Source organism: Eucalyptus grandis, chromosome 8, assembly GCF_016545825.1.
Source record: "Eucalyptus grandis isolate ANBG69807.140 chromosome 8, ASM1654582v1, whole genome shotgun sequence".
Classification (NCBI taxonomy): Eukaryota; Viridiplantae; Streptophyta; class Magnoliopsida; order Myrtales; family Myrtaceae; genus Eucalyptus; species Eucalyptus grandis.
The window spans coordinates 13,514,517-13,537,430 of record NC_052619.1 but is presented as its reverse complement, the minus strand read 5'-3'; the positions used below and the strand labels follow the sequence as shown (position 1 = coordinate 13,537,430).

Below are 22,914 nucleotides of genomic sequence, written 5' to 3'. Positions count from 1 at the left end.
CGCGGTGGTTCGCCGGTCGGAAAGAGGGAGGGCAGAGAGAGAGAAGGAGGTCGCACGTCGGTCGGTTGCTCGCGGTCGTCTCACCGGTATCCTCCTGGTTCGTCGGTTGCTCGCGGTGGTTCGCCGGTCGGAAAAAGCGAGGGTAGAGAGAGAGAGGGAGTTCGTCGGGGAGAGAGAGCGAGGGTAGAGAGAAAGGCGCAAAGAAAGAACCCGCGACAGAAACCCTTTTCTCCAGAGCTACAGTACACGAAAATTTTCAAAATGGGCGCCTGAAATTGTGGGTCCCACATGGACACGTGTCGCGCTCCCACCGCCTTCTTGTTTGCCAGGCTGTCTACATAAGACGTACCCAATATTTTCTCGTGATAGGGACTTTGATCGAGCGAGGCATCTGCAGAGATCAGGCTTTATCACGCGCTGCCTAGGTCTTTTCATGAACAAAAATATCTTCCGATATTTTCTCCTGCAAAGATCAGGCTTTATCACGCTGCCTAGGTCTTTTCATGAACAAAAATATCTTCCGAACGAGGTGGGCCCAGCTTGAGACTAATTGGGTCCGGTCCCTGCAACTTCCTTATTCAATTATATTAAGGTCTTACCATGCATAAATATTGTCGTGCCGGAGCATAGTAGCCCTCCGTCGCGATGTTTTAGACAGTTTCTTTTCTCAATTATACTTACGACGATCCAGACTCTGAGGGTGGGGGTGGTAGGGAGGTTGCACCAGCGGACAACTGTGATCTAAAAGCATACGGAGATTAAGCGCATGTCTCTTATCCCATATCATTAATGAAAGAATTCTAAACTAGTTGATGAAGGTTGAATTTTCTTCTTACATCAACATTTTAAGGCTGTGAGGGCCAAAGACCTAAGGTAGACAATATTACACGGTAATTGCTTTCGAATCCTTACAAGTGATATTAAAGTCGACTCTTAATAGTGAGGATGCTGTGTTATAAGGGGTGTAGAATATGACAACCTAGACTAATGATAGACAGCGTGATTAGGATTGCGTCGGCAGGCGATTGTGACCCAAAAGCTAGGCACATGTCTTCTATCCCACATCATCAAAAGGGGAGTCTTGAGTTGGTTGATAAAGCTTAGATTATTTGTTTTGTGTAATGTGTTTTAAAGTTATGGGGATCAGAAACCCAAAACGGATAATATCACATAGTGATAGCCCCCAACCCTTGCAATGTTATGATGTGTTTGAAAGAGACGTTCTTATGATTAAGAGAGAGGCAAATAACTTCATTAAAATGTCTCTAGACAAATTGGATTGTGTAGGGATTTTTTATTTTATATGTAATCAATATATTGAAAATTGAAGTATTTTTTTATTAAGCATTATTAACTATTATTTCAAAGGTATTCATTGATAAGAGTTTTATAAACGCATGAATATTCATTTGTCATGGCCAGGGACAAAGGTAAAAAAAAAAAAAAAAAAAAATCTCCACACCTAACTTGGACTAGTCTTCGCATTTGTTTGACTTTTAGCTCTCTAGTGGCTGACTTTTCTTACTTTTTGACAAATGGAAATATGATTCCGCCATCACGTGGATGGTGAAAGGGACGAATTACCTCCGGACTCAGAGAGAGAAAACAAACGTGATGAATTACCTCAAGTTAATAAAGATGAGTATTGTAAGAAGGGACGGTATCACCTAAATATTTAAATTAGCGCCTAAAACTATGCATACTATAATATAAATACTCTGAACTTTTTATTATATCACAAAAACCTTCAAACTTATATGCACTCTATCGCAGTTTTGCTCAAGATGACTATTGAAAATCTTACACGGTGGCTTATAGACAAATGGAAGTTAAGCAAATCTAGAAAATTATACCAAAACCTCAACTTATGCTTGCTTTAATATCAATACATCAAAAAATTTCTCGCCTTATCAATGCCCCAAAGTTCACAGCATGGAATTTGGAAAATGACTTTTTATCTTCAAATTCTGCGATATACCTTTCTTGCTAAATAATTTGCCAAGGGTCGACGTTGATGTTGTATGCCCCCACTACTATGAATGTTTTTGTCGAGGATTAAGCCGTTTCTGTTTTTTATGAAATTCTCTTTCTACGGAAAAGGATCCGCTCAACCTGGTTACTACCCTTTCATGTAGAAAATTCAAAATCGCCATACCAAAAAATAATTCTAGTGACGCTGGCTAGGCTAGTCATTCTCATTCTTCCTTAAGTAGAGAAGGGCTAGCTTTGTTGGGTCGCCTTGGGTGACGCCTGGTTGACGCAAGATCCAGCATCACCAAGGCTGGCGAGGCTAGGCCACTTTGGTTCCAGCATTGCAAGCCCAAAAGCCCGACGGTGGCACATACATTAAGGCCACGTTTAACAATCATGATAAAATTCATGATAGGATAAAAAATTATTCTATCTTGCGTTTAATGCCTACTTAGGATAAAATCATATATGAAGGGGATAAAGATTGGATAAAATTATCCTATAGTAGGATAAAGGCAGATAAGATTTTTTAATATTCATAATACAAACTTCTTAAATTAACAAATTAAAATTATATTTCAATATAAATAATATTTGAGTTCTAATATAAGAAATTCAAAATAAAAAATTTATTTTTAAAATTTAATCTTATTTTTATTTATATATTTGAATTTAATTCTATATTATAGTATAAATTCAACATATAAATATATATTTATTACATATCTTAAGTGTTTTAGTATTTTAGGTATATTAGTACAATTTTCTATTTAAGAATGATGTAGGGGAAGAAAGAAAAAAAGAAATTAATTAAAAAGAGAGGAAAATAAAATAAAATAAAATAAAATAAAGTAAACAAGAGTGTCATGAGAGATTTTTATTATTTCTGTTTGTAAAATTTGTGATTTATATAGGCATTTATACCAAAATATTTATATAATATGATATGAATATATCCAATTTTATTATTACAATCACCATATAGTGGATATGATATAGTAAAATTTCATAGATTTCATATTTTATCCTATCTAATCTTATCTTGGTTAGAAATCCGGACGACCAAATATATCCATATGATAAGAGAGAGTGAGTCTCAAACAACACGGTGGGGGCTTATGGATGCCCAATTAGGAATTAATTCATTTGTGAATTATACAATTATTGCAAAAATATATACAAGTATTACTCCAAGAAAAGGAAAGGGAAAAATCTACCAATCATCCATAGCCAATAATAAAAGTCCCGCCACATAATAGATATGCTTCAAAGGTATTTAATCAACAAAGAAGTGCAATAACATGAAAAAGATTTGCGGAATTCAATTTACGAGAGGGTGCAATAACATTACCACGCCGTAATGTAATCAAGATGAAAATCTGAAAACTACAACTAAGATACAAGCTGTCATTTAATCAACAATTAAATATCTGGAAACTGCAACTTAGGTACAGAAATTGAAACACGATTGAAAGATAACATATTATTGTTGTTTGTTTGGGATCTATAGTACAGGAACACTCATAGGCAGCTCTTCAGCGATTTCAACCACGTTGTCACCTCTTCTTAATTTTCAGCTTTACATCTTCACTTTGTCATGCCATCTCATCTCTAGGTGGTTACTCCTCCAAAATGGCACCTCGATCTTGCCTTCAAACGACCACAATCATCTTGCCTTCTCGCCTCCCAATCTGCGAAAGATTATAAGCTCGGCTACCATTACACTCGAACTTTATGCCCATTAAAACTGTTACATTCCTTGGATATTGTCTCGCTTTATCGATATCTTTCAATCGATGTCTTCACTTCGTCCAATACCTAGCCAATTCGTTGTGATTATCATTAACCAATCATTATCATATATCAACAGCTACAGTCATGGTCATTGGTAAGCATGGCTATTCCGCAAGAATTTCTATAGTCGGTAGCTCATCAATAACCATGCCATCCTGATCTTGAATTATCTGCTTACTCAAATCGTCATTATATTGATTTTAAAGAATCGGTTATTTTTTGTGTATGGTACTCTGAAAACGAAAAGAAACGGTAACAAGTAGCCCGAAACAAGCTGGTACATGTTGACTAATTGCGGGATTCCATATCCATTTTAAAGTTACAGCTTGCCGCGAGGCCTACCAAGGGTGAAAAATAGCCCAGGAGGCTCCCGATGTAAAGGACTGCGATGCACAGAATGAGCGCCATGAGCCAAGTTTGCTCGCTCACGGCTACAATTATGGCTCCCAAAAATGCCACTGCCATGCTGATAAAAGCACAGAGCAATAATGCCCCTGCAACGCTGTAAGCTCTTTCTGCTATGCGGACATAGCTAACGCGACCCCCGAGGAGGACTACAACCGCAAGGATGGAGTTGTACATGGCTAACGCGTCGCAAATTACGAAAACCTGGAATACTCCTTTGTGCAGCATGGTCGCCATTCCTGGGTGTCGATCACTGGAAGCATTATATCCACCAGGCAAAGTAAAGCCTGCAGTGAATGTGACGGAAGCCACAAGTGTGGCTACAAGCAATTGAGTGTTAATCTCGTCCTTGATCCAATCGGCGCAAGGTCGATTGCTTGCTCCAGAACTTTGTTCTCTTGGTGACCGAACATCTCGATCTTTGCTTTGCCGTATTGCAGCTTTTTTCAAAATTTTACGTACCCGTACCTGCAAATGTCAAATTAGAGAATTTGTCATCAATCACGAACACAGTAGATTGAGTTAAAACTAACACTAAACACAGCTGACAATCAAAATTACTCTACCGCTGGATCTTGGCTTGAGAAGCTTTGGGGTTCCATGGCCACATCCAGGGCGTTCGACTTGTCATTGTTCAGAAGATCCAACTTAATTCTTTCGTGACTCGTCAAAGTGCTTAAAACTTCCCAATGGGTGTGCATTGAAGCCAAATGGAGGGGTGTGTTGCCTTTAACATCTTTCGAATTCACCAGCTTCTCTAAGTTGGTGTGCTCCCCGCATTCCTTGAGTATGTGTCGGACCACGTTGTTGTTCCCAGCCTCGGCAGCAACATGAAGGATATTCTGACCCTTTCCGTTTTTTATCTCTGCCAGGTCGGGCCACGTGTAATTTAGTAACGTTACGAATGTCCCGAAGCTGCTGCCTTCGCAAGCTATGTGAATCGGGTAGGAGCCGCTTTTGTCCGTTTGAAGGGCGAGATAAGGGCATCTTCTCAGGAGGACCTTCACTGCCCTGGCATTTCCAACCGATGCGGCAGAGTGCAATGGTGTCCCCCCGTCTTCACCACGCACGTGAAGTAATTTCGGAAGCCTATCCACAATTTCTTCCAATATATCTGTCATTATAGGTCATAGCACTTTTTAGGTGGAGGGCAAATAAGTCATTAAATAATTATTCCTGTTAGCTTCTGCAGAGTTATATGCTTTTTGACCAAAAACTATAATCAAGCTTTTCTCCAAATTGGACGAATATGAATTTTGAGCAAAAGGGAAAAGAAGTGCAAGTTACTTACAAATTTTCTCTACATCAATTTGGGCCAAAACTGGTGAAATGCCCTTTATCTTGACTGCATAAGCTTCATCTTGAGCAGGAGCTTTCAAGAGAAGCTGAAGAATCTCCAAGCGCCCAGTTTCGGCTGCCAAATACAATGGAGATTTGCTATCATTGTTCTCCCAGTATATAATTTCCGAGGCTGTTCCCAGGCGAAGCAGCTTTTCTGTTGCGTTGAACCTTCTATCTTGAACGGCAAGATGAAGCGGAGTATCCATCGAGGCATTTTTCCAAGTCACGAGGTCAGGGAAATCAATGAGAATGAGCTCCATGACCTCATCATTTCCAGAGCTTGCTGCTACATGAAGCAATGAATTCCCGGAGGGAGTGACTTGGCCGAAGATTTGCCACAAAGCTAGTTTCCTCAACTTAGACACCTTTTCTAATGCATCGATGAATTTCTCGACATCCCCTTCTTTCGTGGCTTCATATAGTTCACGATCCATAATTTTGTTCAGATCACCATCTCCAAGCTGTTGTTGGTTATCTGGAGTCGGGACGTATCTCACCTTCAAAGCTTCAATCCTAGCTCTTCGTGTTGCCCATATTTCACTCCTGTGGATGCTTATCGCGTGATCCATTTCGGACGGCAGGAGTTTTTTATTTTTTGCCCCTTTTTCTTTTCGATCTCCCTTTTCAACTAAGAATGCAAAAGGAAGAGATCACTCGCCTTTATAAAAGGTCAAGCTTTCGCATGGACCCAGCTCTCGACGAGACTCACCTTGGCCAATGTCATTAACTTTTGACTTTACCGTCAATTAGTGATTGGCCCAGGAAGTTTTGAAGCCTTTGCTCAATAAACTATGGCAATTACCCTGTCCAAAAATATTGAGACTCACGTTGTTCAAAAAACACAAATTTCAATATAATTTATAAATATGATTAATTCTGTCCATTTCATTATTAATAAAACAAGTCTATTTAGTACTCATTTGATCAATTCAAAGAATATCATTGACTCACCTCAAATACTGTTTGACCCCATCATAAAAAGGAGCTTCACCCTAAAAAAGTGATCCACCAATTGATGAATATAAATCCATTAAACAAAAGAACCGGGAATAATAATAAAACCCCATCATAAATGATTTTGTACTCCATGGGTTTTATATATCTTAAATATAGTGAAATTTACATAAATCACAGTGAATCAATCGATTAATCAGTCTCAACACTCAATTAACTTAATTTAGTCCCCTCTTCCCAAAACGTCACTTTTCTTCCGCTAGTTTGGTCGGACGCACGAGCACCGTATTTATTCATCTGCTTGTCTACCAACTTTTTTTCGTTCCAATAAATTCATTTTTAAATGTTTTATGAATTACTTGACAGCTCTTATTTTGAAGCAATATTCTTGATAAAATTCAAACAAAAAAGAAAATCTAGATAAGCACGTGTAAGGAAATGCTTTGCACCTCTCGTGTCCTCTTGATGAGCACGTCAGTTTCATTTATTAGTTTAGGGAAAACAGATTCACGCGAATAGATATAATATTAGATTTAATCAAACTTACTTATATTTGTATAGCAAGTAATTTTAATCATAAAAATGCATGTTCTTGACCTTTCAAATTGTAGAACTTTGTCACATTACAAACATGAGAATGAATCACCTTTTATTTTTATTTTTTATTTTTTTGTCAAGAAAATGAGTTGCCATCCCAAAATGCCTAACATCAACACATCTTGCAGTGAGCGAAAATTTATTTACTTATAAAGGAATTAAATATTTAAACACAAATTAGTTTATTCTATTAGTACGGACATATTATATGAAGCTAATGAATGTAAATAGTAGGTTTCTCATTTTGTCTTTTTAACTCATATTCTCTCACGTCACTCATATGTTACATATAATTATGATATTTCCTTGGTTCTGCAAATTTTTCAGGATTGTATATATATTTCCATTAATTATGCATATCCTCAATTGATTATAATTGTTGCAGCCTAGCCCTTAAGAGAGGGAATATGTTTAGGGGTATTGCCTAAAAACACGCCTATGGCCCATGATCAAGCACGGGCTCTTCCATGTTTGTACCTCACGGGACATTAGGGTGTTCATAAGAATTTTGTAATAAGGAGTCGCTACTAGCCTATTGAGATCGGTTATAAACCAAGTATGGCATGGATGTGTACCATACTTCCTATGCAGTTAGAGAATCTAAGGTCAGTGATTTGATTATACTAATTAATAAATTAAAGCCATTTTGGTACCTAATCTTATTCATTTAAAAAAAATATTTTTCTCAGACAATTTGGATTAATTTTGGACCAATCCACTAACACATGAGGTGATCATAAATGTGCACAATTATTAACGTAATAATCGGCTACCAAAGAAAGCATTCAAATAGATTGCATAGAATAAAAGACCTAACACTAAGGAAAAAGATAAATAATAATTCTAACTAGACTAAAGAAGCCACAAACGGCAAAAGCATGCAAACAAGAGTAATTGTCTTTGAGGATAATTAAAACCCTAGCTAGACTCTACTACGTTTTTTAATTAACTAATTTTTTGATAATTTTAATATTAGTAATGCAGATGCTCTTAATGTCGTATGCTATGCAATTTAATAAATTTTTTTCTAGGATTTAAAAATTAATCCCTAATTTTCTGCACGATTAAATCCTAAGTAACAAGACAAAATTTAGGTGTTAACAATTATATTTATTGTCACCTTAGTTAATCATCTTGTACAACCTATCTCATGTATTCTTCATCATCATATATACAAATATATATAAATTACTTAATGATCTATTCTTCATTATTTCTTATATGTTTAATTCTAAGTAATAGTGCATCTTTAATTTCAATCGATTTTTTGTAGTTTGATGGAAAATTGAGTAATAATTATATTTTTTTATCTAACAAATGAGTTCATATGAATGAATAACTTTTTGCGCATACAGTTTGGTCTAATGACATTTATTTTGTTCAATCTTCCAATTTACACATCGAGAGAGATCCTGCTGTAATATATAGACTGAAACTCACCCTAAGTAGTCAGCACACTATGTGGTTAGTTCTTTTGAGGGTTTAGCCTAAGTGGAACGATCGAGTAATTACATATGATATCAAAGCAGAATTTGAACTAATAAATATGTGGTTCATTGATAGACTAGGCTCATACTAGATTCGAGGGAAAAGTGTTAAAAAGTCATAAACCTTTTGTATTTGTGCCAATTTAATTATAAACATTTTTTTAGTGCCAATTTAGTCCTAAACCTTTTTACTTTGTGCTGATTTAGTCCTTTCCGGCCAATTTTGGTCAGATTTTGCTAACTGGGCGTGAGCCGGCTGATGTGACCCGATCAGCACTGACGTGGACAAATTTTAATAATATTTTAATATTTTAGATTTTTTTTATTCTTTTTTAATTCTTTTTTTATTCTCTCCTCCTTCCTCCGCTCGCCAGCCACCTCGCTAGTGGCCGTGAGGGCAGCCTTGCGCCGAGCGATGAGGCTCGATCCTCACCCATGGCCTCGCAGCCTAGGCGGCACTGGCAAGGTCAAGCCTCGCCGGCCATGGACAAGGCTCGACCCTTGCTAGCCCGGCGGGAGGCCACCCTTGAGGCCCGGGCGGCTTTTGGCCTCGTGCCAGGCTAGTGAGGGTCAAGCCTCGCCAGCATCGCCCAAGCCGCGAGGTTCGCCCTCGTTGAATTGTGGCCTAGTTGGCGCTGGCGAGGCTTGGCCCTCGTCGGATCCAGCGGAAGGCCGCCCTTGAGACTGGGTAACCTTAAGGCGGCCTCGCGGCCCGGCGAGGTGGCCGGCGAGGCTCGCTAATGGCTAGCGAGGTACGGCAAGGTCGACCTTGCCGACCGTCCCCTTTGGCCAATCACCAAGGTTTGGCGACCGGTAGGAGGAAAAGGAAAAAAGAAAAAGAAAAATATTGAATATTATTAAAAGTTGTCAACGTCGCATCGATCGGGCCACATCGGCCGACTGGCATTTCAGCAAAATCCAGTTAAAATTGGTCTGGAAAGGATTGAATCGGCATAAAGTAAAAATGTTTAGGACTAAATTGACACAAAAAAAAAATGTTTAGGACTAAACTGGCATGACTTTTTAACACTTTTCCCTATTAGGGAAAAAAAGCAATAACGATACATAGAAAAAAAAAAAAAAAAAAATAAAAAATTGGGCAAGATTAAAAAGTTTTTTTCCCCTTATTCTCAGTAAGTTTTATTTATTCTACTGAAAGTAGAATTAAAGGGGTACTGAGTATGATTAGCTCGTATCAAAGTCGAGACATATTTTGAACTCATATCCCCCGTCATCAAGCCATGTGAGATTTGACTTCTTGATTGATTTGTCTCTTTGAATTCATCGAAACCATGAGAACTGATGAAGGACAAAAAAATAAGGGAAATTATCCAACAAGTCATAAACCTATCATACGACACTCAATTCAATCCTAAACTTTTCAATTTAACAAATTTTGTCCTAAACTTTTTGACGATTCAGATTTTCGCAATTTTATTTTAATTTGGGCCTATAAGCCCTAGTGACCCTCACTAGCCCTTCTAGGAGATGAACAATGGAAAAAAGAAAATAAAATAAAAGAAATAGAATTAATGGGGGATTGAGTAGGGAAAATTCCAATTAAGAGCCTGCAATGCTCTTGTTTTTAAAATAATGACCTGAAGTGAACATTATTTTAAATAAAGATTTGAAGTAGCTAAATCGTCTCAAATAAGGGTTTGTAGTGGCCAAATCATTTCAAATGAGGACTTTTGGCTAGCCGATGACTATTCTGGCCATCAAAGAAGAGGTATTTTAGTAAGAAAAATTCTAAGTGTATTATTTTAAATTTTTTATTTGTTTTCTTTCCATTTGTTTTCTCTCATTTTCCCTTTCCTTTTTCTTTTTTCTTTTCTCTTCTTCCCTCCGCCTGGCCATGGCGAAGGTTGCCAGACTCAAGCGAGGGCAACGCTCGCTTGATCTAAGCGAGGGTGACCCTTACTTGATCTAGTCCTCACCTGTTCCTCGCCAAATCCGGTGAGGGGCGACCCTCGCTTAGGCTGGCGAGGGAGAGGGTTACCCTTGCTGGTGTTGAGCGAGCTCACCTAGTCTAAGCCTAGTCGCCCAAGTGAGGGTAGCCCTTGCCTAAGGCCACCGGAGGGAAGAAGAGAAAAGAAAAAAGAAAAAGGAAAAAAGGAAACAAATTTAAACAATTAAAAGACTATAATGCCCTTCAGTTGATGAGATTAGACCATTTTTTGAGACTAATATGGCTACTTCAAACCCTTATATGAAACAAAATCCATTTCAGACCTTTATTTGATACGATTTGTCCACTTCATGCCCTTATTTGAAGCAAGATTCATTTTTTGCCTTTATTTGAGAAAATAAGAGTACTTCATGCTTTTATTTGAAATTTTTCTAATTGAGCATAATTAACTTGTATCATATGAATCTCTTTTGGACACTACTAGTAAATTGGAAATTTGTCTAAAACCTGTGCAATAGAGGGCTCCTATAGTATGAGGATATTTATGCATGGAAAGACCTAAGCAACAAGCTGAATTCTCTATCGTTCTATTCAAGAAAGAGAGAATATAGGTTATGGGGTCTTACTAACAAATTAAAAAGGAGATGCGGGGTATTTTTTTTTTTTTTTTTTGGGGGGGGGTGCATTGAAAAGGAAAAATTCGATTCTCCACAGGAGATATGATATGAACCATCGTGCCACGGGAACCTGTCTCCACTTTTCTTTAATGCGAAAAGGAGAAATTCGATATTCCACGGGAGATATGATATGAACCATCGTGCCATGGGAACCTGTCCCCACTTTTTTAAAATGCGAAAAGGAGAAATTCGATACTCCACGGGAGATATGATATGAACCATCGTGCCATGGGAACCTGTCTCCACTTTTCTTAAATGCTATGATGCCTTCTTTCAACAGTTACATTTACAGCATCATTGGGACTCGGAAATTTAGGCGTCGCTCTTTAGAGATTGCCCAGTGAACGTAATACATCAGTTAAAATAAATCTAAATCGTAAGACTGATGCGAACCATGAGAGACCTAGTTTTAGCAATTCAGATTTAGGATGTATTTAGATAGACTTTATTTTTTACTTAATCTAAATTTTACAACACATGTATTTTACTAGGAGTATTATTGCGTTTAGTTTAGCATTTGTAAGGGTTTTGAGTCCAATGTAAATCTTTGAAAGCTCTTTAGAAATGCTGACCCAAACGCAAAGATAACGGTACTGCAAATAATTTTTAAAACTTTTTCTAATTTTTTTCCTTTTCTTTTTTCTCTATTTTATTTTTTTCTTTCCTTTTCGCCGGTAGCCAGTCTCAAGCGATGGCTAGTCCCCAATGCCTAGAGAGGGCTAGGCGAGGGCCGCAACCCATTCTAGCAACTAGCAAGGGTTTGCAAGCCATCACCTAGTGGCCAACGAAAGTCACTAGGCCCTCACCGACTACAACTAGGGGTGAGCAATTCCAAGGTTGGTCCAAGTTCCACTTAGAACATAAAATCTATCCATTAAAACTAATTATCATTTTTTTCAAACTTAGGACCTACCCCGCATACCCTGGAACCTAGAATCTCCCCTGTCACAAGTTTCACATGTATTCTTAATTGAATAATTGTAGTGAATCATCATCTCTAATGACTATTATTTGCTATTACAATCCATTGACCACAACTCATTTTTAAACACACAAAAATTACGAACATTAACAAAGTAAAAGTCTCAATCATGGATATCGCTGGAAATTGAAGTTTAAACTAGTGGTTTCACATTACACACATATCATTAGATGTCATACAATACCGTAGAATTGTGCAAACACATAGAATAAGAAAAACATAAAGACTTGCTACAAGTTCCACTGGAGCCTACCTATTGGAATCCCTCCTCAATTTTTTGGAACCTAGAACCTACCCTACCTACCTTGGAACATTGGTTCATAGTTCTACCCCGAAACTATGCTCACCCTAGCTGCAAAAAAAAAAAAAAGGAATTAAGAATTAAAATATAAAAAATATAAAAAAAATTGCAAAACTTGTCCACGTCAATGCCGATAAGGCCTTGTAGGGCCATTTGCGTACGTCAGCAATTTCCGACCAAAATTGGTTGAATGGATTATATTAGCAAATTGTCAAATAGTTTATGACTAAATTGGCCAAATTAAAATTTATAACTAAATTGGCCAAATTAAAAATTTATGACTAAATTGACGGCAATAAATTTATGATTTTTCTTTAGTAATTTTCCCAAAAAAAGACACTTAGGGATTGACTGGTTATTTTATTTTTCTCTTGTAAATTTTCGTCCTTTCTTTATCTATACACATCCCATAGATGTGTAGTGTAGAAGAAATAAGAGTTTATACTATTAAAATCCGTGATGGGTTTGTTGGGTAATAGCAGAATTAGGTATACATCTCGTTAATATTTGCTGCCTTGCTTTTGTTCCTGCCGTTTGTTCTGGTGTTGCTTGGTCCGTTTGGAACTTTCTGACAATTTTCAGCACAATTAGGATCTTGTAAACCGGAGCCACCTACAAGAGTAAGGGGCATCAAAACACAGGATCTCCCAAAAAGGGGGAGGGGAATTAGAAACCCAGTTTAAGGAAGGATTATATCTAGAGGTCTTTACAACCGAGTCTGCTAATCTATTTGAGTTATGGGGGCAAATGGCCAATTCTAGACTCTCAAAAAGGGTCAAGAGGCCAATACATTCGGTGATTCAAGAGGCCAATACATTCGGTGATAAGTGGCTCAACATTCCAAGGACGGGGAAGAATCTTTCAAACAACCCACCAAAGTTGAATAGTCAAACTCCAGTGTCAGTTTCAGATGAGGTTGACCAGCAAAGTGGTGGAGAGCATAAAGACAGGCAAGGGTTTTGGCTTGAACGGCGGAAGATGCTCAGACTGGTGGTTGATAGTTGAGGACTTGATTTTTGTCAATCTTGTACTTGGTTTTGGGAGATTAATTGCTTGACTGGGACATTTGTAGAACAGTAAGATCGAATAAGACATGGACCTCCAGACTTAGACTTGTTGCTTGCGGGTCTTGCGGGTTTTCCACGGTGACATGACTAAGGGAAGTTGATTTTAGCAGTTGCTTGGAATCATTCCTGGATTTTCAGTCTCACAAACCTTAATTGAAAGAAACATGCAAACTTTCAATTGCAATTGAAAATCAAGGTGAAGATTAGATTCCCTGAACTTATTGGATATGCTGGATGCATGTGTCCGTCTTTCACACGGCACATACACCATAAGTGTGTAAAATATCTTATTTGTTGAGAAGTCACCCATACATCCGGTTATAAATTCTATTTGTGATAGATGTTTATGAGAGATGTGAAAAGGAAAAAGTCTCGCAATGAAATTGTAGAGCTCAAAGAAACAATTGATAATACTTAGTAGGTTATAACTCAATGATTTAAACTTTTGAATAAATATGAGTCAAAATAAGCCATAAACTAGCTCAAGTTATAGACTTTCTCTTGGATCTCTTTTACCAAGGTAATAAAATTGTGGTGTTTTCAATGTTCATTTGGTCAACTAGGTTGCTATCTTTGGGAGCGACATTTATTTCAAAGTCAGTAACTGAATAAAAATATAACGTGAATCAGATGGCATATTGATAGTCACACATGTAGATGGAGAAACGACCTTGTATGATTAATGACATGGACCCAGAAGACTTAAGGTGGTCCGTATCGAGCATTGGGAGACACGTGTTCTCAAGTAAAATCTCTCCCTACCTTGCTATATAAGTGATCTAGATTTGATTATAGAACCTTCAAACCCACTCACTAAAACATAGATTTATTCTCTTCCTTATTTCTCATGGGGAGTTATTGTTCTCAGGTGCTTGCACTAATAACCCTATTGCTTCTTATAGATAAGTCATGTGTATGCTTTTGCATAAATTTAACATCCATTTGCATAGAGCAAGAAAGAGAGGCTCTACTCTAGCTTAGACAAGGCCTCTCAGACCCATATCGCTTGCTTTCTTCTTGTCGCAACCTAAATTTCGGGTGCACCACCTAAAACTAGGTTAATGAACTACTAAGTTTTTAAACTTAGCTCGGGCTCTCCCAAACCCATACCAATTCGCGACTTAAGTCTAAATTTTTAAATATGCAAGAGGTTATTAACTAAGAGTCACCACTAATCGGTTTATGGTAAGTCGATTAGACACCTAAGTAAAATTACTCCTACGAACCCGGGGACTTGGTTACACTATAATTTTCTAAGTAAAATTACTCCTACGAACCCGGGGACTTGGTTACACTATAATTTTCTAATGCCCTTTCGGTACCATTTTTTTTTTAATTTTCAAATTTTTTTTTACAAATCGGTGATTAATTTTAACATAAATTACTAAAATTTCTAATTAAATGATTCTATTATGCAAACTAGTTAATATGCACCTTTATGAACTAATTTTACTAGTAAATAAATTCTAATCAAATGATCCTATTATGCAAACTACTTAATATGCATCTCATATTTTTTTGTATTTTTCAGAATTAATAAAAACCCTAATTAACTATCTAAAAGAGGATAATTTTCTAATTTATTCTAGGGATTAATTTGACTTAAACCATATCCTATCTTAGAAAACTATTTTTTGAAAAATGAGATAATTAAAATGTGCGATCATTATCTAAAAAAATTAATTTAGGTCAAACCCTAACTTACAAAAGTGTGACCCTAAAAATGTAATCCTAAAAAAAGTTCTAATTTACTAAACTACATGTTTGATTCACTAAACTTATATGCTCATGCAGAATTTTGATTTTGATTTTGATTTTTTTTTATTTAATTATTAAATAAATATTAAATCTAAACTATCAACAAAAATAAATGATTAAAATAATCGAAAAAATAACTTGTTGTCTCACAGGTCAAATTAACGATTATTTAAACTCTAATTATCACAACAAAGAGGTTAAAATAATTAAAAATCTGACCGAAGCCTTACGGATCAAATTAATAATTATAATGATTTACAACCCAAAAATTAAAATAATTAAAAAAATGATCCGATGTCTCTCGGATCAAATTAGTAATCACAATAATTCCGGGCAAAATCCCCGTGGATAATGCCTACAATATGCATAAAATGAAAATCACATCCCCGTACAATAATATTGAAATTTAAAAAATAAACTAAAATAGCATAAAATAGATTAAAAAAATACAAATAACAAAAGCCACCTAAAGGGGACTTGGAAAGAGGGAGCAACGGCGCCGATCGGTGAGGGGTGGAGCACGGCGGAGGGCGGGCGGAAGCGCGGCGGCGTCGGGCTCCGGCGGCGGGATCTCAAGCGGCGGCGAGTCGCGAGCCGCGCGGGGATCAACGACCTGCGGAGGACGGCGGGTGAGGTGCGGCGCAGACGCACGGGCCGCTGGTGCGGGCGTCGGGCACTCGAGGCGTAGCAAGAGTGATGAGCGGACAGAAATGCTAGTGCGGTGGCGTCGGCCGAGTGGGGGTGGTCCACCGAGTTGCTAGGCGCGGGTTGTAGACGCGGGTGAGGTTTGCAGCAGCGGCGTGGGCGCGAGGCTGGCTGTCGGGCGCCGAGCGGAAGCGAGCAATGGCGGCACGGGCTCCGGTGGAGAGGGCGTCGGGCGGGGTGCGTGGCGGGTGGCGCTCGGCAAGGTCGGAACGGCGGGCTTCGCCTGAGTCGGGCTCGGGCCGGGCAGCAGCTGGTCGCGGTGCAGAGGCGCGGCGGTGGGCGTCGAAGGCACGCGGCAGCGGCAGCGGCGTTGAGGGGTTGCTGCATCGGCGGCCAGGCGCGGCGACGGTGCTCGCAGTGGCGCAGCGAGCGGGCTTCGGGGTTCGGGTCGGCGGTGGCGGCGCAGCACCGACGCGGGGTGGACCAAAAGAACACGGCGGAGGCGAGCTCGTGAAGAAGAAGACCGATTTTCTTCTTTTTCTATTTTTTTTTTCTCTCCTCTCACGTCCTGGCCCTTTTTGATGACAAGGGGGTTTCCTTTTCCTTTTTTTTTCTTGCACGAATTCCCTCTTCGCACCAATTCTCTTAATTTTTTCGAAAATCGCTTCCTCCTCTGCTCGAAAATTTTTGGTCTCCTTTTATAGTGATCCCGACCACCCTCTTTTATGGCAATTTTCGAGCTTCCTTTTCGTTGCCTTAATTCATGTAAATTGGAGCAAAATCTTGCAATCGATTTGATTTTTCCTTGGATATTTCGATTCCTTCCCTTTTATCAAACTCTTTACTTTTTATTCATCTCGATTTCTTTGATTGAGAATTTGCTTCCATATTTACTATGAATTAAATATTCACCGAAACAATGATGGTTAATCAGAATTTCCACATTCCATTCATAACCAAATCATATTGATCCTTCCCTTATTTCCCCCTTTTTTTATGCTATGCAAATTTTATTTCTTTAAAATCGTCAAAATTTAGGTGTCAACAAGAATCACATTGTATGGTCATGTCGTTGAGCTCCAACTTATACCCCATACTACAAGAGACAAAAATGGTTGTATTGTTAGTCCCATAGAACATAATTTCTCCATGTTTGGTAAGTGGAACTCTTCTTTACTCAACTTGAGATGCTTGACTTACTTGGACTTAAGTGGGATCTATTTTGAGCATGGGAGAGTACACAAATTCCTCAGTTTGATGAAACAATTGAGGTACCTTGATTTGTCATTAGGTAACTTTCATGGAACGGTTCCTCAACAATTGGGAAACTTCACCGAGTTGCAAGTCCTTGATCTTCATGATGATAATGGAGATTTGGTCATTGATGATACCCAATGGGTTTCTTATCTTCAATCACTAAATTACCTCGACATTAATGGCTTAAAGATTGCTAAAGCAAGAGACCTAATGCAGGTAATCAGTACTCTCCCATCTTTATCATATTTGGGCATATCAGCTTGCGGTCTTCACAATTTTCATCTTTCTTCTATTCGCTTGGCCAACTCCACTTCTCTAGTTCATCTTCAATCCCTTGATCTTTCAAAAAAATAGACTCGGAGGTCCCATCCCAAATGATATATTCCATAACATGACTTCTCTCCAGCACCTTGATCTTTCATTGAACTCTCTCAACTCTTCAATCCCCACGTGGTTTGACAAGTTTCCAGGCCTTGTTCATCTTCAATACCTTGATCTTTCATATAGTTTCCTCAAAGGTACCATCGCGAATGTTATATCCCATAACATGACTTCTCTCCAGCATCTCAATCTCTCATGGAACTCTCTTGACTCTTCGATTCCCGCATGGTTTGACAAGTTCACAAGCCTTGTTGATGTCAATCTTGAGGAAAACCATTTTCTCAGCATAGAAGGAGGCTTGTTCTCATTCTTGAAGAGCAAGAAGGACCTCAAATCATTGCGATTGGGTTCTAACCTAATTGGAGACGATATTTCGACATCCCAGGGGATTTCGTCAGGATTCATAGATAACAACCTAGTGTGTCTAACCCTGGATAGTAATTTTCTTAGAGGTTCTTTGCCAAACTGGTTGGTGCACTTTACACTCCTAGAATTTTGTGGCTTAGCTACAACTTCTTCCCGGGTCCAATTCCTTAAATCATTGGAGCATTGCCAGACTTGGTAACAGTAGATCTTTCCGACAATCAATTGAATAGGACCATTCCATCATCGTTAGGCCAACTACGGGCTTTACAAGGCTTGTGTCTTTACAACAATCATTTGAGCAGCACCATACCCTATAGTCTTGGAGAACTTTCCCAACTTTTGGTTCTCCATCTTTTCGGCAATTCTTTGGGAGGAGCGATTTCGGAAACCCACTTTTCTAATCTGTCCAGGTCAGTGTTTGGATATCAGTAACAATGACAACTTGACTTTTAAGGCAAAACATAGCTGGATGCCCCATTTTCAACTTAAAATCATTAGGATGGATTCCTGTAAAGTCGGAAGCACATTTCCCCAAAGGATGCAGACACAAGTGGAAGTCGATGATATCTCTCTCTTCACCGCTTCAATCTCTGGGGCTTTGCCAAAATTGTTAGGCAACATGACATTCAGCCAGTTCAATCTCTCATTCAACCAACCTAATAGCTTTTAATAAAACGATGCTTGGTAAACAGGCCTGGAGACTAATCAAATCTCCTTTATCCTTATGGAGTAAGCTTTTCAAAGGTCTCTATTTCCACTCACAAGACTTTAGGAGTGCAGCAAAAGGTAACCGCCCTTCCTGGGGATGGCAGAGCTTATTATTAGGGAGGGATTCCATTTTACCAAAGCTACAATGGTCTGTGGGGGATGGCACAAAGATTAGTATTCGTGAAGATCGATGGCTACCTATGAATTCTCGGTGGACCTGCAACTAGTAATGAGCCACGACTGGTGGCAGATTTGATGTTGCTGAGTCTGAATCAGTGGAATGGTCCTCTCATTAATCAGTTATTTGAAGAACAGGTTTCCAAAGAAGTTCTTAATATTCCACTTAGTTCTACTTGCACTGAAGATAAGTTAATTTGGACAGCTACTCCTCAGGGTCAGTATTATGTTAAGAGTGCATATCATAGTTTATCATCTTCCATTCAGCCATCTGAGCCTATTTGGAAGAGATTATGGAATCTTAAAACTGTCCCTAAACTCCGATTCTTCCTTTGGTCCGTTTGTCATAATGCTCTCCCAACCAAAGCCAATCTTTTTAACAGACATATCAGTTCAGACCCCACATGTATATTATGTTCTCAGGAAGTTCCTGAATCGATCGAGCATCTCTTTCTCCTATGCCCCTGGACTAAAGCAGTTTGGTCTCACCCTAAGATCGCTATTAGTATTCTTCAAACAAATGCAAAACACATGACAGATTGGCTTGCAGCTAGATTTCGAAATAAACAGCTGTTACTTGGTATGGACGTTGTCGCCGCACTTCTCTGGCAAACATGGAAGGCGTGAAACAGGTTCATCTTTACTCGTCAGAAGCCCGATCCATCCTTTGTGGTCGAATCTGCATTAGCTCAGTTTTAATCGGCACGAATAAACCAACTTACCTCCTTTAATGCTTTAAACCCCGGAATCAACCTTTCTGCTCCATCTTCTCTGTGGCGACCCCCTGATCCAGGTGTACTGAAAGCCAATATTGATGGGGCTTTTCAGGTTGCTGATACCAGAGGAGCAATAGCTTACATTTGCAGAAATCATACGAGCGAAATGGTGGATGGATATACCTCTCGAGTTACTGCTACCTCAGCTTTGCAGGTTGAAGTTTCTGGCCTCCTTTCGGCGCTACACCATCTCCGGCGACTTGGCAAATCCAACGATCCGTTGATTTTGGAATCGGACTGCCTTGCAATGGTCGAAGCAGTCGCAGATCCTCGGAAGATTCCATGGGAGGTTCGGTCCATGTTTGACGAAGCGGCTGCTCTTCTCCCCTATTTCTCTTGACTGCAGATTAGGTTTGTTCCTCGTACGGCCAACTCGGTCACGGATTGGGCTGCAAAGGCCCAGTTGGGCGGGACTTTACCTTTGTCTTGGCTCGCCTATCCCCCTCCTATCTTATTAGATCTACTTATTTCGGATGTAATGGACGCTGGTTGTAATGTTTCTATAAATTAATTGTAGTTTCCGTTCAAAAAAAAAAAAATCTCTCGTTCAACCAAATTACCGGACCCTTGCCCAACATATCTTCTCACTATGACATTTTAGATCTCTCCTCCAACTTGATCTCTAGACCTCTTCCTGCCCATATCGGGGAGATGTATGTAGATACTCTGTATCTCAATGATAATCGTTTCAATGGCACGATACCATCATCCTTATGTGACATGTCAGAGTTGTTTGATTTGAATCTTGGCGGTAATGAGCTATCTGGGAGTATTCCCGACTGTTGGTGTGACTTGTCAGAGTTGTCGATTTGAATCTCGGTGGTAATGAGCTATCCGGGAGTATTCCTGACTGTTGGAAGGGTTTTAGATTATCTCACTTGACTTTGTCGTTCAATAAGCTATTTGAAGTTATCCCAAGCTCGATTGGATCCTTATATCAACTTTCAACCCTGCACTTGAATGGGAACCGTCTCAACGGGGAGCTTTCTCTGGCTTTGGGTAATTGCACAAGCCTAGTAATTTTAGATCTTCGAGAGAATAACTTCTCTCGAAGCATTCTGACATGGTTCAACAGAAGATGTTTTCTCTTGAAAATCGTGAGGCTACGGGAGAATAGTTTTATTGATAACATCCCTCCGCAGCTTTGCTCGCTTTCAGGATTGCAAATTCTGGATATGGCGGTGAACAATTTTACTAGGACCATCCCACCTTGTCTCGGCCATATCAGTGGCATGAAAAACTTCGATCAAGATATTCCATCTCATCTGGGTTGGGATCAAGAGCCTGCGGTTGAGATCATTAAGGGAAGATATAATGCATACACCAAAGAAAATCTATCTCATCTGAATTGGAATCGAGAGCATGTGGTTGAGATCATGAAGGGAAGATATGATGAATACACCAAAACTGTTTTGCAACTTGTGGTCAATTTGGATCTCCCAAGCAACAACTTGATTGGGCCGATCCCCAAAGAACTTACTCTCCTCACGGGATTACATGGTTTGAACTTGTCCCACAACCTTCTTTTTGGAGACATTCCCATTGGTATTGGAGACATTAAGTCACTTGAGTCTCTTGATCTTGCCAACAATCACCTCTTGGGAACAATTCGAAAGGGCATTTTGGTGCTAACATTTTTAAGCCACCTCAACCTTTTGCACAACAACTTCACGGGGCAGATTTCGAAAGGCAATCAAAGCCAGAACCTTGATGACCCTTCCATCTATGCCGGCAATCCTCTACTCTGCGGGGATCTTCTAAGAAGAAAATTCCCTAGTGTTGAGGCGCCTCAAGCACCGAATACATATCACTCCTAAGATACATGTGAAGAGACTAAGCTCAAGTTGTTCTTCTAATTGGTCGTAATGCTTGGGTTTGCGATTGGGTTTTGGGGCTTTTTTCGGAATTTTGCATTTCAAGAAGGATTGGAGATGTGCATATTTCAACTTTGTGGATCAAGCAATAGACAAGGCATATGTGGTTACAGTGGTGAAGGTAGCCAAATTGAAGAGACTGAGACAGCCCAGCAGCACTTAAGTAATGAGCAATCTCGCGCCCTATCCCCTGTCTTTGGTTCTTCATTTTGGGTGCATGGAACTTCCTGTGCTTGTGTGAACTCTTCCCTTTTATTTCGTCGCCATTTGAGTACTCCTTTTCATGGTCTAACTCATGCAGTCTAGATTAGGTGATCAAATCAATTCTTTTTCAACTCATAATGGCGAATGACTGCATATAGGTACACTTTTCATCAATGTAAGTTTCCAAGAATGAATGCTGTTACAATTCAATAACATAGAGATACTCACCGCAATGGAATATCGCCCTATTTTGCACCGCATTTCATCTTTTTCTCTTGCGAGCTTCATCATTTCTGGATCTCTTTAATTAGAAAGGGGTCTAAATTCTTCTCTATACATCCCGTAGACGTACTACAATGGGCAAGGCTAGAAATGAGAACATAACCAGCTGAATGATATTTGATGAAAGGTCAAAAGTCAGCATTTTCCTGGAGCAGAGAATGACCTCACAGCAAACACTGCACTTTTTTCTCTTCTTTTTTTCAAGAAAAAAAATATGCCGTACGATTGACTCGATAAACTCCATTGTCCACCAAAACAATCTGAGAATCCATGACATCAACATGTATAATCCTCGAAGTTGCTTGATTTACACACACAGAGAATATCCATTTTACTTTCAAGTTATTAGCTCAATCATCAAGGGATTGTTCGCCAGTCTCTTCTACGCGAGAACGCATATTGTAATGCATGTACGGACAATGATTTTCCTACCGTTGCATCATCCTTCGACAAACAATTGATATCAACAGAAAGATTTAAGAGCCTGTTCTTTCGACCCGACAGAGATGGTCGGGGGAGTTCATTAATTTTTCTGCCACATTTTATTTGTTTCCTCATGTAATTCGTCATTTCTTCGTCTAAACATCCCGTAGACGTACTATGTAAAAGGAATATGAATTCATACTTAAAATCCATGTCGACGACTTGAGTAGTGGCTGAATTAGGCAGTATTGAAATCCTGTTAGAATTTGCATTTATCCAAAAGAAATGCAGCCAGATCAATCGAAAGAAACGTGCAACTTCCTTTCCAGTCTTTCAATTGAAATGTTGGGCAAGGGTCATGAAATTAAGAGCATGTGGAGCAGATTATGAAAGGGTTTGACTTTGACTACCCTACGCTTGATCTACAGCTTACGGTGATATATATTTTTTCTTCTCTCGACCGACAAATTGATTGGGTCAATCCCTGGAGAGCTTACTTTGTTCTCAGTATTGCGAGGCTTAAACTTATCGGACGACCTTCTCTATGGAGGCATTTAAACTCAGATTGGAGATATAAA

At 39.1% G+C, this 22,914-nt stretch overlaps 2 protein-coding genes across 2 annotated transcripts; one reads left to right on the top strand and one right to left on the bottom strand.

The window, feature by feature from the left end:
• Positions 1 to 4,053: 4,053 nt before the first annotated feature.
• LOC104427235 (protein ACCELERATED CELL DEATH 6) lies at positions 4,054 to 6,080 on the bottom strand. The gene is made up of 3 exons (XM_039299612.1): positions 5,462 to 6,080; positions 4,737 to 5,284; positions 4,054 to 4,638 (listed from the first exon to the last, which is right to left on the bottom strand). The coding sequence occupies exons 1-3, from the start codon at positions 6,078 to 6,080 to the stop codon at positions 4,054 to 4,056; spliced, it is 1,752 nt and encodes a 583-aa protein (XP_039155546.1).
• Positions 6,081 to 16,086: 10,006 nt separating this feature from the next.
• Positions 16,087 to 21,370, top strand: LOC120286987 (receptor-like protein EIX1). The gene is made up of 5 exons (XM_039299611.1): positions 16,087 to 16,390; positions 17,180 to 17,361; positions 19,606 to 19,842; positions 19,900 to 19,955; positions 20,353 to 21,370. Exons 1-5 carry the CDS (start codon positions 16,087 to 16,089, stop codon positions 21,368 to 21,370), a joined length of 1,797 nt encoding a protein of 598 aa, XP_039155545.1.
• The last annotated feature ends 1,544 nt before the right edge of the window (positions 21,371 to 22,914 follow it).